General features: G+C 38.8%; 2 protein-coding genes across 5 annotated transcripts in view; both read right to left on the bottom strand.

Moving 5' to 3' along the window:
- Window positions 1-16,117, bottom strand: part of Trappc13 (trafficking protein particle complex 13) — a 33,948-nt gene that overhangs the window by 14,705 nt on the left and 3,126 nt on the right. For all 4 annotated transcript variants that reach the window (XM_021208330.2, XM_021208329.2, XM_021208328.2 and 1 more), the window contains exons 2-5: window positions 10,927-10,995; window positions 9,459-9,558; window positions 7,940-8,024; window positions 2,503-2,630 (exon numbers count right to left, since the gene is read on the bottom strand). In XM_021208330.2, the coding sequence (XP_021063989.1) occupies window positions 2,503-2,630; window positions 7,940-8,024; window positions 9,459-9,558; window positions 10,927-10,995 (382 nt within the window). The remainder of the gene's footprint in view (window positions 1-2,502; window positions 2,631-7,939; window positions 8,025-9,458; window positions 9,559-10,926; window positions 10,996-16,117) is intronic.
- LOC115064995 (shieldin complex subunit 3) lies at window positions 14,706-15,704 on the bottom strand. The gene has a single exon (XM_029543923.1). The coding sequence runs from the start codon at window positions 15,471-15,473 to the stop codon at window positions 14,706-14,708; it is 768 nt and encodes a 255-aa protein (XP_029399783.1). The 5' UTR covers window positions 15,474-15,704.

Genomic DNA, 16,117 nt, shown 5'->3' on the forward strand with positions numbered 1-16,117 from the left:
AAATGAAGGTTCAGAAAACTTACCTCTAGGGAATTCTAATCCAAAGTTCATATCAACCTCAGAGTATACAGTAAAAAGTACCTTCAATAGAGCTGGTAGAAAACCGCTGATCAAATAACTAGGTACAACTCTGTATGTAAAATGCTCCTGCATTACATGCTTTAATGGATACAATGAAGAGAAGCACAGTTGATGATAGAAACAGAGACAGGAGAAATGAGGACTACTTTGAAGAGACAGTTGACTGGCTTTAGGGGTTCCTGGGAGCTTTGGAAGCCTAAATAGTTTCAGAGGGTTGAAATGCCCAACTTGAGACCCATCCCATGGACAAGCACAAATCCCTGATACTATTAGTGATACTGTTATGCTTGTAGATAGGAGTCTAACACGGCTGTCTTCTGAGTGGCTCCACCCAGCATCTGACTCAGACAGATGCAGAGACCCACAATCAAACAGTGGATGGAGCTTGGGGCTCTTATGGAAGAAGAGGAGGAAGGGTTGTGGGCCATGAAGGGGAGAGGAGCTCCACAGAAAACCAACAGAGACAACTAACCTGGACTCCCAGCACTTTGGAGGCAGAGGCAGGCTGATTTCCGAGTTCTAGGCCAGCCTGGTCTACAGAGTGAGTTCCAAGACAGCCAGGGCTACACAGAGAAACTTACAAGTGGCACCCACGTGGCTGTAGAGACTTAAGCTTCAGGCACTGGTGGAGCTCCAAGAGTGCGTGAGTATGTAAGGATACACCCCAGGATTGAAAAGGTAGACGCACAAAATTTATTTGAGGATGAAGTGTTTAACCCGACACCTCATTTTCTCAGTGGGCACTGGGATGAGACGTACAGGCTTTTTTTGTCCGCAGTCCTGAACTGCACTCAGGCAAGAAAGAATTGGGTTAAAAGTAAAATTTTTAAAATCCTCCTGGCCACGGCCTAGAGAGTAAATCTATGGTAGTATCCTAGAGACAGACCAAGGTACAGAGACGTCTGGTTTTCGCTGTTAGGCCTGGTGCACCAAATCTCTAGGTGTTAAGTCATGTGTTTTCTTGTTTGTTGTCTGGATGAGTGGCCGTTGTGTTTCATGTCTAAATGTATTATATTATAGCTTGCTAAATTCGTCTTTTCTTTAGCAGTCTTGCTGCTGCAGCCCCAAGGCCGCAGCTTTGCCAGGGATTAAAACCCGGCAGGAGGGCTCCTGCAAAGACTGCTTTTTCAAGCACTTTTACTACAAATAAATGCCTTTATTTCTAGGTACTGCAAACTTTTAAAAACTTTTCCTTTTAACAAGAAAGGGAGAAAATATCCCTATGTACATTATTTAAATCTCAATTGTTATATGGCTAATTCTAAACAGCTACCCTTATGGGGTAGGGAAAAGCTTGTGTTCTCTCCACAGAATGCTGCAAAGTATGACAACTTTCAAAAGGTCTGTATGCTGAACTGTGAGTTACCTAAGTATCGGTGGGTAAAATAAAACTGATTTAAAGTTAAATCTTAAATTGNTCTAGCTTCCCCCACACACCTGAGACTATGGTCTAAACTGAGGCTTGCTAAATTGCAACCAATTAAAGTACTAGCTGACTTGTTATCCTGTTCTTATTCAACTGTTTGGCTTTTCTCTCAGNCAGGTCAGCTACACCCAGACTGGACAGAGTACTACAAGTGCCATTCGGATTCACCTCACTACAGGAGCCGTGACAACTCTTCAGCATCTAAACATTATTTCGTGGTTTGGTCTTAAATAGTACTGGCGTTAGGGCAAAATGCATTTTTCACGAAATCTATTAAAGCAAGACCCCCCAAATCAGGTTTTCCTAATTGAGGATTTACTAAAGGATCCCTAGTGGTAAAATTAAATTCTGACTGGCCTTACACCGGATTTCTCCCTCAAGCTACTCCTGGGCAGGTCAATAGGACACAAATATTTTTCCTTGTGCCAGTCCAAAAAATTTAAAATATTAAATCTCTTGGAGCTCTCAGAGTCTGAATCACCAACCAAAGGATGTACAGGGCTGGACCTAGGCCTCCCCACACATATGTAGCAGATGTGCAGCTTGGTCTTCATGTGGATCCTGAACAACTGGAGCAGGGGCTGACCCTAAAGCTGTTACCTGTACATGGGATATGTTCTAGCTGAGCTGCCTTTTCTGGCCTCAGTGGAAGAGGAAGCACCTAGTCTAAGAGAGACTTGAAGTGCCAGGGTGGGGGTACACAGGTGGTACACCACTCCCCAGAGAGGAAGTAGAGGGAAGGATTCTGGGAAGGGATGACCAGAGGGGGCAATGTGCAGGATAAAAAGTGAATAGGTAAAACATAAATAAATGAATAAATGTTTAAAATATATAAATATACAATATACTTAAATATATTGTACATTTATGTGTTTACTATAGATATATTTAAAATATATAAATATTAAAAATATACAAAAGACAAAAAGAGGAAAAAGGAAACTAAATTAATAAATGAGTAAAAGTTTTTGAGAAGTAGTAAACTTAATTCTTACATGTGCGTCCCAATTTCCTTTACTTCATGGTGTATGACATCATCAATACAGCAGTCAGGTTTAAGTTCAGTCACAGCAGCATTGGAGGCTGAAAGGTTTAAACGCTGAGAACTCGTCTGGAGATCCGCCTTGAAGGAAAGAGGTAAGGAGTCCATGAGGCTGTTAGACATTTATAGGAATGGATGGGCGTGGGGAGAGGAGAATGGGGATAGCTGACTGGTTGTCTGGGAAGAGGTAGAGGACCAGGGAGAGGGGAGGAGAGGGGCTAGTGAGGGGTGATGGTGTGTGTCATATGAAAATCTCATAAGGAAACAATATACAATTAATATATATTATTAAAGAAACTGAAAAAAGGATCAAGGGAGGAATAAAAAGTAGGAAGTTGGGATAAAGGAAGGTACACTTCTTATGCTCGGAACCACGGCAAGACTACATATAGACACACTGCAATATCAATCATCAGTGAAACCAACCAGAAAGTAGGGGAAATCCAATACCAATAAAATGGTAACATATGAACTTAACAGTGCCAGAGTGCAGACCACAAGCACAGCTGGAGGAAAAGTAGGGAGACAACCCAATACATTTGAAAACCAGAATCTTGACCACTGTCTATGCCATACAGCTCATGCATTCCTTTTCACAGGGCTATGACATTCCCTTTGTGTACATGCTGTGATTAGACAAGCATGTACATACATGTATGCATGCGTATAGCATGCATGCATGTATGTAAGTATTGATGTAAATAGGTATATATGTATATATGGTACAGATAACAAAAGTTTTCATCCCTGGAGTAAAAATACAAACAAGAAAGCAGGGAAGTAAGTCTACACTGCTACCTTTCATGCTAGACTAGCCTGAATCATCAGTATGAACATATGAGGGTTTTTGTTTTTTTCTCCTTTGAGACAAAGTCTCAGATAGCTCAGGCTAGCCTCAAACTACTTGTGTAGCTAAGTATGACTTTGAGCTTTTGGCCTCCCTGCCCCACCTCTCCAGTACTGGAACTGTAGTCAAAGTGTCCAGCTACAACATGGGTGGTTTTTTTCCTTAAGACTTTGTTTTAATTTCATGTGTATGAGTGTTTTGCCTGGATCTCATGGAAGCACTTCCTCAACTCAGGCTCCTTCTTCTCTGATGACTCTAGCTTGTGTCAAGCTGACACACACAAAATCAGACAGTATACGTGCTGGCAGACGGAGCACTCAGCAGCAGCTATAGCCAAGCAAGCCTGGGTGAGTGGAAGCCCATGCTGTCAAGCCCATGAATAATTAATGCATAATGGTCACTTTGTTCATGGGCTCATGAACAATGATAGAGATGGCTGGGGAAAGAGGCTGACTGTCCACAGAACAGGTCATACTAGTTACTTGATTACTGAACTCCTCAGTTGAAGACACCCTTTCATAAGTATTTACATGGGACACAAGTGTCTACATCCTTTGCCTATTTGGAGAGATCTATCCACATACTACTTCTCCAAATGTCTTTCTCAGCAACTTTCCAATCACGCTCTTTCCAAGTCCCTGACCATCCAGCTAATCCACTGACATAGCTCATGAATCAATGAACAATCGCATATCTGGCCATTGCTCTTTCCAAACAAAAATTATGATCATGTGTACTGACTGGAATTCTGCCCACTGTGAAGATTTCCCTTCACAGGTGACTTTCAGGGTTGTCCCAGAAAGGAGCTGTAATGCTGCAGCTGTCTACTTCTGGATAGTTCATAAACAACATGCAGAACCATCAGTTAAACCAGGCCCTAGTATCTTCCTCAGTTAGCTGATTATAGGGAACACCCTATGAGGCTATTGGTGCATGTTTGGCAGCAGATGGCATTGTAAAAGGAGTAGAAACCATAGGTATTTGGGCAACTTCTTCATATAACTTGCTTGTGCCTTCAGGACCTGCTTGGTCCCAATCATGTAAATACCACTTCTATTTGAAAATAAGATTGCTGCTGTGCATGTCTTAATTTAGGACTTGGTGGGTCAGATACCACCTAGCTCATGATGGGCAGCTCAGGTCTCATGGTAACTTGGTGGTCCATTGTCAAACATTCACTTTCCACTAAGGCCAAATAGCAGGTAAAGAGCTATCTTCCAAAGGGAGAATCACTGTCTGCAGATGATGGCCTTGTTCCAAAATTCCAAAGGTCTCTTCTGTGATCCACATATTGGGGCCTGCCAAAGGCTCCTGGATCCTGGTCTGGTAGTGTGTGTGTGTGTGTGTGTGTGTGTGTGTGTGTGGTGGTGGTGGTGGTGGTGGTGGGGAGCGTGTTTTCCAAAGATTTTAGTGTTACAGCTCTTTTAGATGACATTCAATGAAACAGCTCTCTTAAAGGATATTCAACAAAACAGTCTGTGCACTTTATTTGGGGTGAACAAGGACTGTATAAACCTTGGAAAATGGGAAGGGGTTGTTCTTAGGGTAAAGTTTCATTGGCTGAAGTTTAAGGTTCTAGGACACCTCATTCGCTTAGAGATGGGTTCCAGGAAGTTAATCTATAATTCTGTCAAGGATTATGTGACATTCCTCAGGTACAGTGTAGGGGTTGTAGCTCCCCAGATAAGGTAGAAAAGAGGATGCCCCACTTGCTCCAGGATCATGGGAGCTGTCTGGACATGGTAAACTTCAACCTTAATTAGCAGGGTTTCCCAACAGAATAGTCTCTTCCTGTTCCAGGCCCCACACAAAGCTAGCAGCTTTCCAAGTCACTTGGTATATGGGATGGAGTAACACACCAAAGCGTAGAAATCATTTCACCAACTGAGGCTGCTTTGTAGCCTCTTATTTTTTTTTCCATTTTGCATTTAATTCTAACCAACTTTGTTAGTGCTGGTCCTTTTAAGGTGGTATATTTACTAATGGTATCTCTTTTGTTATGTTCAGTTATGAAATAGTAGTAACCCACAAATATTAGGAACTTACCATGTACAAGTCTTGGCTGGTAGCCCATTGGTCATTTAATTCTAAATTCTGCAGATCTAGTATTACCTAAGTGTATAGATGATGAAGAACAGGCATAGAAAAGTAATAGCTCCCCTGGAGTGAGCACAGCTCATATACAATGAAGCAGGGGTTCAAAATGTTGTACACACTTTGACAGGGGAGGGGACATCACTCAGCTGCATTGGCTTTCTAACCTATAAACAATATGAGATCACTGGCTAAGTTTACCTGTCATTTATTTATTTATTTATTTATTTATTTATTTATTTACTATCATTTACCACAACCACCGTGTATATGACTTCTTTCTCTTTCTTGACATTATTAATAATGGTATACTGAAAAATTATTTATTCCTAATACTTATTACATGCCAGAACCTGTTCTAGGAGTTGAAAATCTATCAGACAATAAATCAGACCAAAATCCCTGGCTCTGTGGAGTTTCTGCTTTCTGGAGAGGTGTTAAGGAAGACACTAATAGACAGGCTGGAAATGTTCCCTTTACGAGGCCATGTGGCACATATTTTAGATTTTTCAGGCCACAGTCTCTATTCCAACTACAGACCTTACATTGCACTTGGGAGTCGGTCACAGACCACACAGCAACAAACAGGGGTGGCCCTGTCAAGAAACTTCATTTACAGACACTTAAGTTTGAATTTCATAAGAGTTCTACATATTATAGAATGTTGTTTCTTTTCAATCATTTGATAAAAAACAAAGTAAGACCCATTTTCAGTTTAAGACTTACTGAACAGGCTGTGTACCCTACCAAACCTTAATCTGATAAAAGGCCAGACCCTGTCCATAACTGACGCATGTATTTGCATCTACCTTCTGAAGTTTAATATGTGAGGCTTCGAATATTTATTTTCTGAGATCCTTTATAACTTTAAAACTACAGATCATCTTTAAGCCCACTGCAGCTAAGAGTTCTCTTTTAGAAACACTCTAATAATAATCCAAATTCCCTGTTGAAAGACAGCTTTGAATCAACTTCTCTCCATACACTTTTAAATTTTTTAAAAATGAATTTAAGGGTACAAATAACAGGTATATGATACTTTCATTCATGTGTACCACTGATTTTGTTAATATCTACTCTCCCATCAATTCTCTTGTCCCTCTTCCCCTCACAATGGTCTACAATAGTTCCCCCATTTCCATGTCTCATATGCATCATTTAAAGCCTATGTTCAGTGTATGAGATGAAAATGAAATATGTAATTTTACCCTTTTCTATTGTCCTTTTGTTTCCTTCTCTCCTTCCCTCCCTCCTCAGTGGCCTGTCTAGATTCATAATATGTACAGGTGAGTGCATGTGTGCATGCACACACACTCACTCACACACACACACACACACACACACACACACCATATAATTTTGAAGTCTTAATTCTGCAGAGTGAAAACATGCAGTTTCCCATCTCTTTTAACATGATGATCTCTAGTTCCACTCATTCTCTTGCAGATGATAGAAATCTCTTTTCTTTACAGCTGAACAGAACTCGATTGTATATATAAACCACATTTCTCTACCCATTCATCCACATAGAACATTTTTATTTATCTAAGCTCTTTCGCTCTTGAAAACACTTCAAGTTGTGAAGGGACTTGCAAATTCTAGCTTTTCATTTTCTCAACTTCTTCAAGAGTCTTCCAACTGGTCCATTTCCTATGAAGTATTCTACACGGTGGTATTGCCAGCATTTCTAACACAAGCTGACTGACTACTTCTAGTAAAAGCCCATACCCTACTGTTTGAAAAAGTTTTTTTATTTTTTGCTAAAATCTTAGCCTGGCTTTCAAGACACCACAGTAAACATCTTTCCCACCAGACCTGGAACACAAGAGTTTGTTTTCCTCTGCCCTATACTTTTCCTGAGTCCTGCTCATCTTCTAAGACCCTCTTGTCTTCCTCTTCTCTACCGAACCTGCCTGCAGCTGGAGAGTGACTTTTGGCAAGTTTCCTAGGCCTCTCAAGTACTGTAATGTTAGTCATACAAACTCTACAAGCATTATTTAGACCAATAGGTATTTTCTGATCTAAGCTAACAGAAACCTTGAGAAGGAAAATGTTTCTGTGAATTTCCTAAGTCTGGGTCTATTAGCTAATCATCAGTGTTTGTTAGTTAGTGACATTTAAAAATTCTAGTTTTAGGGGCCGGAGCGAGCAGGGCCTGAGCGAGAGCAGGAGAGATGGCTCAGTGGTTAAGAGCACTGACTGTTCTTCCAGAGGTTCTGAGTTCAAATCCCAGCAACCACACGGTGGTTCACAACCATCTATAATGAGATCTGGCACCCTCTTCTGGTGTATCTGAAAGACAGCTACAGTGTACTTACATATAATAAATAAATAAATCTTAAAATAAAATCCTAGTATTAGCCATGCATTTTAATGAGGTTGCCAAGGCTCAACAGAAATAAAACTTTTTATCCAAATAAAATGCTTTGCAAATAACAGTGTTGCTTACCTTCACCAATATGTCTTTTACAACTTGATTGCTGTCATTATGAACACTGATATAACTGGAAAAGGTCTCTCCCAAAAATATATTCCTATGAAATAAAATAGCATTTTAAGCAGGAACTCATTCAGTCCTTAAGAAAATCAAGTAAGCTTTCAAGGAAGAACTTCAGGTGGAAGAAAGTTTACTGAAGGGTCAGAGAAATCTTTCTTTTAGGGTACTTTTTTTTTTTTTAGGGTCAAGGAAGTATTTCTTCAGCATCCTTCATCTTCCTTAGGCTGCTGATTCATTACCTACTGCACTTCAAAGTGAGAGTGTAATTACAGACAATATAATACAGCTATCAACTGCTACCCAAGTTTCTGGCCATCCTGGAAACTATGGTCACTGTAATCAGAGCTGCACCGTCAGAAGATCTGTATCTGAATATGCTATAAAATGCCATTTTCATTTTTTAAATAACTTATGCTATAAATCTAGAAGTTCCAAGTTCATTCACCTTGGAGAACTTAGTCATTATTTTCCTAAGAAAATGATTACTGGCTTTACACTACATAGCTTTTTAAATATTGTATTAACTTTCTGTATTAACTTTTATGTGTATGTGTGTTTCCCCTGTAACTACGTCTGTGGTCCATATGCATGCAGTGCCTGTGGAAACCTAAAGAAAGACTCAGATTAACTGGAATTGGAGGTACAGGCAGTTGTGAACAGCCATGTGGCTGTTGGAAATCAAACCTAGGTCCTCTGGAAGAACAGCCTGTGCTGTTAATGGCTGAGCCATCTTTGTAGCCCCTTATTCTATATAATTTTAATAGTTTTACATCCACACATTTCCAAGTTTGAAAGACACTGGTTTATGATCACACCCTGCAAGCCTAGAAAAACAAAACAAAAATACCGTATCAAACCTGAAAAGTTCCTTTCTTTTTTTGGCTCAAATTTTCTGTTTTAATTCATTGATAATATAGGATAAGAAAAGAAATAAAAACACTTAGGAGTTTTTGACTAGCTAGCAAGTCTGATATCTTCTATAAAGAAACGGGTGTGAATGAGGCCCACTAAGAACCGTTCTGAAAATGACATACACGTTGATTAGTGTAACTAAAGATACACAGAGTCACTGCCCATATAAGACCTAGGCCTGGGGGACGTGTTGATAGTGCTGTGATAGAACACATGCCTAGCATATACAAAACTCACATCTTTAGCCACAACCCAAAGAACAAAGTTCACATGCTATCATCATATTAGAACCATTACTGACTCTGTTCTACATTGCTTTTCTTAAAAAAAAAAAAAAAAAAAAAGGAGGAGGAGGAGGAGAAAGAGGAGAAGAAGAAGAAGAAGAAGAAGAAGAAGAAGAAGAAGAAGAAGAAGAAGAAGAAGAAGAAGAAGAAGAAGGGCAATATGTATATCTTTTTACTATTTACTGCACAAGCAGTACTTTTCCACTCTGTATAAAAACATGACATAACAGTTTTCAGGGACTGCAAAACATTTTATGTAAATCTATCATTCTTACCCAAAATTTTGGGGTAAAGTCAACATTTCTCCCAACATTAAAATCTCTGCACCATTTACAGTTGAAGGATCATCTTTCATTAACTGGTTAAAAAGATCACCTGCAGGAAGAGAAAAACAAAACTCTTAACACCTACCTTTAAATCAAGTTTTCCTTATGTAAAGAAATAGGAGGCAGAGGGCAGCAGCTCAGTGGGAGAGCACTTGCCTGGTATTCATAATGTGATTGGGCAGTTTGTTCTACCTTGTCTTACCTGACGCCATCTTTGATTTAACCTGAAATTAATCTTCCCTTTTCTACACCTTCTGTGAAAAGTCCCATGGGAAAGTGACCCCCCCAAGCCTGTTCTGGAAACTCAGGGTTGAACTGTTCCAACTAACTTTGTGTTTTGGCTTCTGTTAAACTGCTTGCTTGCTTTAGTTCCTCTTGCAATTGTCAAATATGATACTGTTTTTTTAGGTGTTTTTTGCCTTTAAAAGCCCCTTATAATATGGACTTGAGGATGCTCCATGAGAACGCTTCTCTCCAGGCGGTCAGCAGCTGGCTTATTACATCTTCTCGGTTCAGATTTGGCTGGGCTGAGTGGTCTTTTTGTCTCTAAGCCAAAACAGTAAAGTCCTGGATTGACCCCCTAGCACCATGGGCAGTGGGGTGAGGAGGGTGTCAGATTTCTTTTTAATCTCAACAAAAATACAATTTTAATTTCTAACTTTTCCACTACAACTGAGTGTAGTGATGCAAGCCTGAAATCCTAGAACTTATTAGTGAGAGACAGGAGGTTTTGCAATTTAGGATCAGTCTAAATGATGAGTTCCAGGCCAGTCTGGGATATATGAATCTCTGTGTCAAAAACAAAAACTGAGATATAATATTTACACTCATTCTTGAGTTATAATATTAAAATTCAACATACATTATAATGTAAAATGTCCTTTCTTATCTGTAGTATAACAGAATTCATGTCAGAAAATTCTGGCTACAGGGTGAATGCCTGTAATCACAGTATTGCCAGGTTGAGACAGGTGGACCAAGAATTCAAGACACCTTAGGATATGTATAGTGAGGCCTTGTTCCAAAAAACAAAATAGCAAACAAACAAACAAGCCCCCCCCCAAAAGAAAAAAAACTGATTTCACAGAATACTTCATTTTTGAGGGTCATAAAACATAAATACACTGTAGAAACACCAATAATTCTAAACAGAATACTAACACATATTTGGGGACTCAGGGAACACTGTGACAGTGATAGAAATACGAATGTATCTTAAACTAAAAGTTCTCTTGTTATTAAAAGATATCATCTTGAATTGCAGATTATAAAGGAGCCCAATCTTTCAGACAACCACCTTCATATAATCTAAATACAGGCAACACAGGATTCATCAAGCGGTAAGTGTAAGACAGGCAAAGGCAAGCATCTTCCAAGATAGTGTGGCTAGCTCAAGTTTCACCCTTTCTATACATACCAGGTAAGTCCTTCTCTTCACACGTTACAGGAATATTGGTGAACAAAGTAGGTTTAGTCAATCGCATCACTGTCAATGAAGAGAGACAAATTGTTCAAATTGTTTAGGGTTAATATTCAAGTCAAGTGCACAGTATTCATCAAGTTCATGCTAATACAATGCATTTTAATACTAAATATAAGTGCTAACAGTATACATATTATCTCCATTACACATACAAGGCTGAGAAAGATGAGTACTAACATTATAAATATTATCTATATTACACATACAAGAATGTCTGTTGAAGGTAATTTTGCACATTAAAGATTATATGTAATAAAATACGTCAATGGCAGAACCTAAGCTAGAACCAGGGTGACTTCATACTGCTTAAAGCATATCCCCCAAACAGTTGATTATAAACTTGGGATCACAAGGGTGAAATGTCTTATTAAAAATATCCCAGGGAATTCAAGCAGGACTCTATTCCAGTGTTAACCAGCTCAAGATACAGTATTGGTGTCTCCAACCTCAGTCTTATGTTTTTTTTTTTGTTTGTTTTGTTTTTAAGATTTTTTTGGTATGAGTGTTTTGCCTGGATGTGTATATGTGTACCATGTGAGTTCCTGGTCAGAAGAGGGCATGAGGTCATCTGGAACAGGAGTTTGGAAGCCTGTGAGCCCCTAGAACAGAATCTGGTTCCTATGCAAGAGCAATATATAAGTGTGCTTAACCTCTGAACAACCTCTGCAGTCTCCATTCTTACTTTTTAAAAAAATACATATTTTTAAGATTTTACTTATTTTATTTATATAAGTACACTGTCACTGTCTTCAGATACACCAGAATAGGGCATCGGATCCCATTACAGATGGTTGTGAGCCACCATGTGGTTGCTGGGAATTGAACTCAGGACCTCTAGAAGAGCAGTCAGTGCTCTTAATGGTTGAGACATCTCTCCAACCCCTCCATTCTTACTTTTAAGTAGAGAAAAAAAAAGTTAAAATTATTAAATATAACATGAAGATAGCTACCCTGAGAGAGGTACACAAAGGTACTTTTAAATGTAAATAGCTAAAGTTCAAAACCCATTTTTGTTGTTCTTTTGCTTTTTAAAGATTTGATTCTAGAGATTGTTTTATGAGGCCTAGATGGGCTCACATCCTCTATCGCCCAGTCTTGGCTGAGCATGGGATTACAGGCATGTGCACAGCTGTATGTCCTGCCTAAGTGCAAATCTGTGAGACACGTACTGGGCAAGCAGAATTATATAAACAGCTCATTCTTCCAACTTTATTGTTCTTGTTTGAAGTTTTGGGACAAGGTCTCACATCACAGCCCTAGATGACCTAGAATGTGCCAAGAAGCTCAGGCTAGCCTTGAACTAACTTTGCCTCTCCTGCCTCAGTCTTTCAAGTGCTAATATTGTAATCACAAGTCACTACCCTTCGCGCTCATTCCTTTAGTGCTTGAGGTATGTCTCACTAGCAGCCCAGGCTGTCCTGGAACTCAGAGATCCACCTAACTCTGCCTCCCCAGTGGTGAGATTAAAGGCCTATGCCATGACTGGCTCTCCTCGAGCTTTTAAACAAACTAGGGTTTCAATGTACTTTTCTAGATGACAAAATCAAATGTACCAGTATCAAAGTCATAGTTACAACCATCTATATCCTATAATGAATTAATGGATCTCAAGAACTGAAGGCGTTAGGTATAAAAGAGCAAACTACCTACAAAAGCAAGATTTAAGGAACTCTGCCAGTGGGCTGGGAGATGGGTCATTTGGTAAAGAGCTTGTGTACCAGCATGAGGACTTGAGTTAGATATCAGAAACCATGTAAGAACAGCTGGGTGTGGTAGTGACATCTGGATCCTTGGGGTTTGCTGGCCAGCTTACCCAGCCTAAATGACAAGCTTCAGGTCAAAGAGACTCTGTCTCCATAAAAGCAAATCAAACAAAACAAAAACCAAGGTAGTTGATGTCTAAGGTGCCTGAGCTGGCCTCTGTATGTGCATACACAAGAAACATTGACAGAGAAATGAAAACTAAGTACTAGTTATTAGGTAGTAATTTTATATCTATGCTTGAATGGTAAAGTAAGTTATTGGTTCAAAAGATCCAAAACCCACAAAACCCATACCTATTATTTGTTAGGTTGGGCAATGAAGTTGGATTTGTCTAAGACCAGGTCAAAGTTCAAACAAACCAACCAACCAAAGCTTATCATTTGGATGACTCTGTATCTTAGCTTTCTCTCTATACCTCCTGTCTGCCCTTTTCCTAGAGAGTACGTGCTGGCTGTATTTTTCCAAAGGCTTTCGCTGATTTATTTTTCCACACTTATTTTTGTTTCCCTAGCACGCTCTATGTGTGATTAAACAGTGGGATCTTGAAAGGGAAGGGAGGTTAACGATAGCAGCTAATAGCAAGAGTCACCCAGCCCCAGGGATCTACATGTAGCACTAGGTTCAAAGATCTGACATCTTAAAAGGCTTTAGAGGGGCTAGACAAGGAGTCCAGTGGATAAAAGCACACAATGACCTCAGTTCAATTCCTGGGACCTACAGGTGGGAAGAAATAACCAACCAAATCCTTCAGGCTCTTCTCTGACCTCCAAATATGCATGATGGCATGTGTGTTCACATGCAAACAAACAATACATACATGTAATTAAAAATAAAAGACTATTAGGAAATAACAGGGGGTTCGAAGTTGTTAGGTCTTGATAACGCCTTAAGTATTGTCTAGGTAAATGGGAAATGAACTTTTTCTTTAGAATCACTAGCCGGGCCTGGTGGCACAGGCCTTTAATCCCAGCACTCGGGAGGCAGAGGCAGGCGGATTTCTGAGTTCGAGGCCAGCCTGGTCTACAAAGTGAGNTCCAAAAACCAAAAAGAAAAGAATCACTATACTATTTGAAGCAAAAAAATCTTTAATTTCACCCTTTTTCTGTTTTTTTTTTTTTTTTTTTTTTTGAGATGGCGATCTCTGTGCAGCCCTGGCTGTCTTGGTACATACTCTGTACACCAGGCTGGCCTTGAACTCTCAAAGATCTGCCTGCCTCTGCTTCTCAAGTGCTGGGATTAAAGGAGAACACTATCACTGCTGCCAATTCCTGTTTTTACTTTCATTGTTTCTCAGAGAATTTGGAGATGCAGCAATTCATGTGGAATACATCAGAAAACTTCAAATTTTTCACATATGAAAACAAAGAAGCCTCTTTTAATTCTTGGATTTAAAAACTGCTTATAATCTCATTGTAACTTATTTTTTTGAGTTGCTATAATCCTTTTAAAATAACAAAACTATCACAAAAGTGATATGATTTCCAAACTTTTAACTCTTGATTGGCAACCTTGTAATAAATCATGAAAAATACAAAATCAGACATACTGTGATAAGACTTTTAATTTTACACACAGTTCATATTGTATTTAGGTGAATAAGGATTTTTAAGGATTCATTAAAATAAAACCATTTAAACTCAAATCATTGGGATAAAGATTAGAACACTTACTTTCAATTTTAGTACAAACAATAATTCATCAGAGTTCACTTAAAAGAACGCAAATAAACATAATCTGGAATGTTCCTGACTTGATTGACAAGCCATGGAATTATGTGATATGTATATACTGAACACAAACTTTACACATATTATATAAGTATTTCTTCATACTATAAAAAAAGTATCAAAATCTAAGTCATTAAAAATGTAATGATCAATAAAATTTATTCATTTCACAATTTCAGTCCATATTTCATTCAGAATATTTTTTCTGATAATCAAAATTTATTACATACTAAAAATAACACCATATTTATGTACAAATAAATTAATTTTCCCAATAAGAGATAATCTTTCTTTAAGGAGATTTCCTACATATTCACAGTACTTAATATCACAGAACACCCATATTTGGCCTAACTGTCTCTGGATTGTAGCATTGCAAGAAGGAAGTTCATTGTGCCTGATAAGGCGATTGAGTTTTGTCCAAATATCTTCCAGAGTCTGGTTGTTGCAAACACTGTATTCTAAAGTCCACCTTGCTCTATGAAAGGAGTGCAAATGTAGTGTCTTTAAACTAGCTTGCAATTTTCTAGACAAAGGAAAAATCTTTTCTGGACAATGTTTGCTGGCAAGTGAAACACTCCAGCATCTCTTCTTGTGCTGTTTTTCTTTTCCTGAACTTTTATCCAAATTTGCTGAATTAGTCTGCTCCTTCAGTGTGTGTGACTGGATTAAGTACTGCATTTTTGAACTAGGTTGAAACTCCAAAAGATCTACTGTGCAATCATAGCTCTGGGATTTAACACTAGGTTCTGAAACGGTTAAGTACTGCTTCACATTCTCAGCAGCCTCTTCAGAAATTACTGGTGGTAATCTTTCAGGCTTGAGTGGAAGTTTGGACTCATCATGTGGAAACCAAGGAATAAATTTTGATAGTGGGTGAGTAGGAAAGTCTTGAATTACATTTTCTGCAATTTTTGCCAGCTGTTTGGGATCGTTTTCATATGGTCGATAATGTAATATTACTTCAGTGGTCATTCTGTAGTTATCCATTAACTCTTAATGAAGATAAAATTTCTCAGCTGAATTCTTCTTCAGAGCTAGAATGTAATTTATTATTACAAAATTGTCTTTCTTGTCAAATCAGAAGAAACAGGACCTAAAGTAGAAACATTGCAAACAATAAGATTTGGTAGGGACAGCCTGCATATGGATGGGCAGGGAGGAGAAATCAGAATCCATTCTGCATATGGTTCTGTTACTAAGTGCTATGGCAGATGGGACTATAACCCCACACTTGAAAACTTTCTTAGACAATAAGGTATCTGAATGAGGTTGGAATGAAGATTACAACTAGGCTGAAAATGCTGATAGCCAACACGTTTAACTAAGGGGATATATAGGATTTTGAAATATTATCATTAAAATGTTTGGTATTCATAGTCCTAAAACCATAAAAGAAACAAATATTTGGTAATTCTTATCACATCACATAATATTTCAAAAAAAAAAAAAAATCGGGGGAGTGGGGGCTGGAGAGATGGCTCAGTGGTTAAGAACACTTCCAGAGGACTCTAGTTCAATTCCCTTACCCACAAGATGGTTCATGACCATCTATTACACCAGCTCCACCTGACAGTCTCTTCCGGCTTCAATGGGAAACACACACAGAGACACACGGTATACATACATAAATA

This window comes from Mus pahari, chromosome 11, assembly GCF_900095145.1.
Source record: "Mus pahari chromosome 11, PAHARI_EIJ_v1.1, whole genome shotgun sequence".
Classification (NCBI taxonomy): Eukaryota; Metazoa; Chordata; class Mammalia; order Rodentia; family Muridae; genus Mus; species Mus pahari.

What these genes read in the sequence shown, in the direction of transcription:
- LOC115064995 (XM_029543923.1), bottom strand. Translation starts at nt 15,473, where the DNA reads ATGGATAACTACAGAATGACCACTGAAGTAATATTACATTATCGACCA.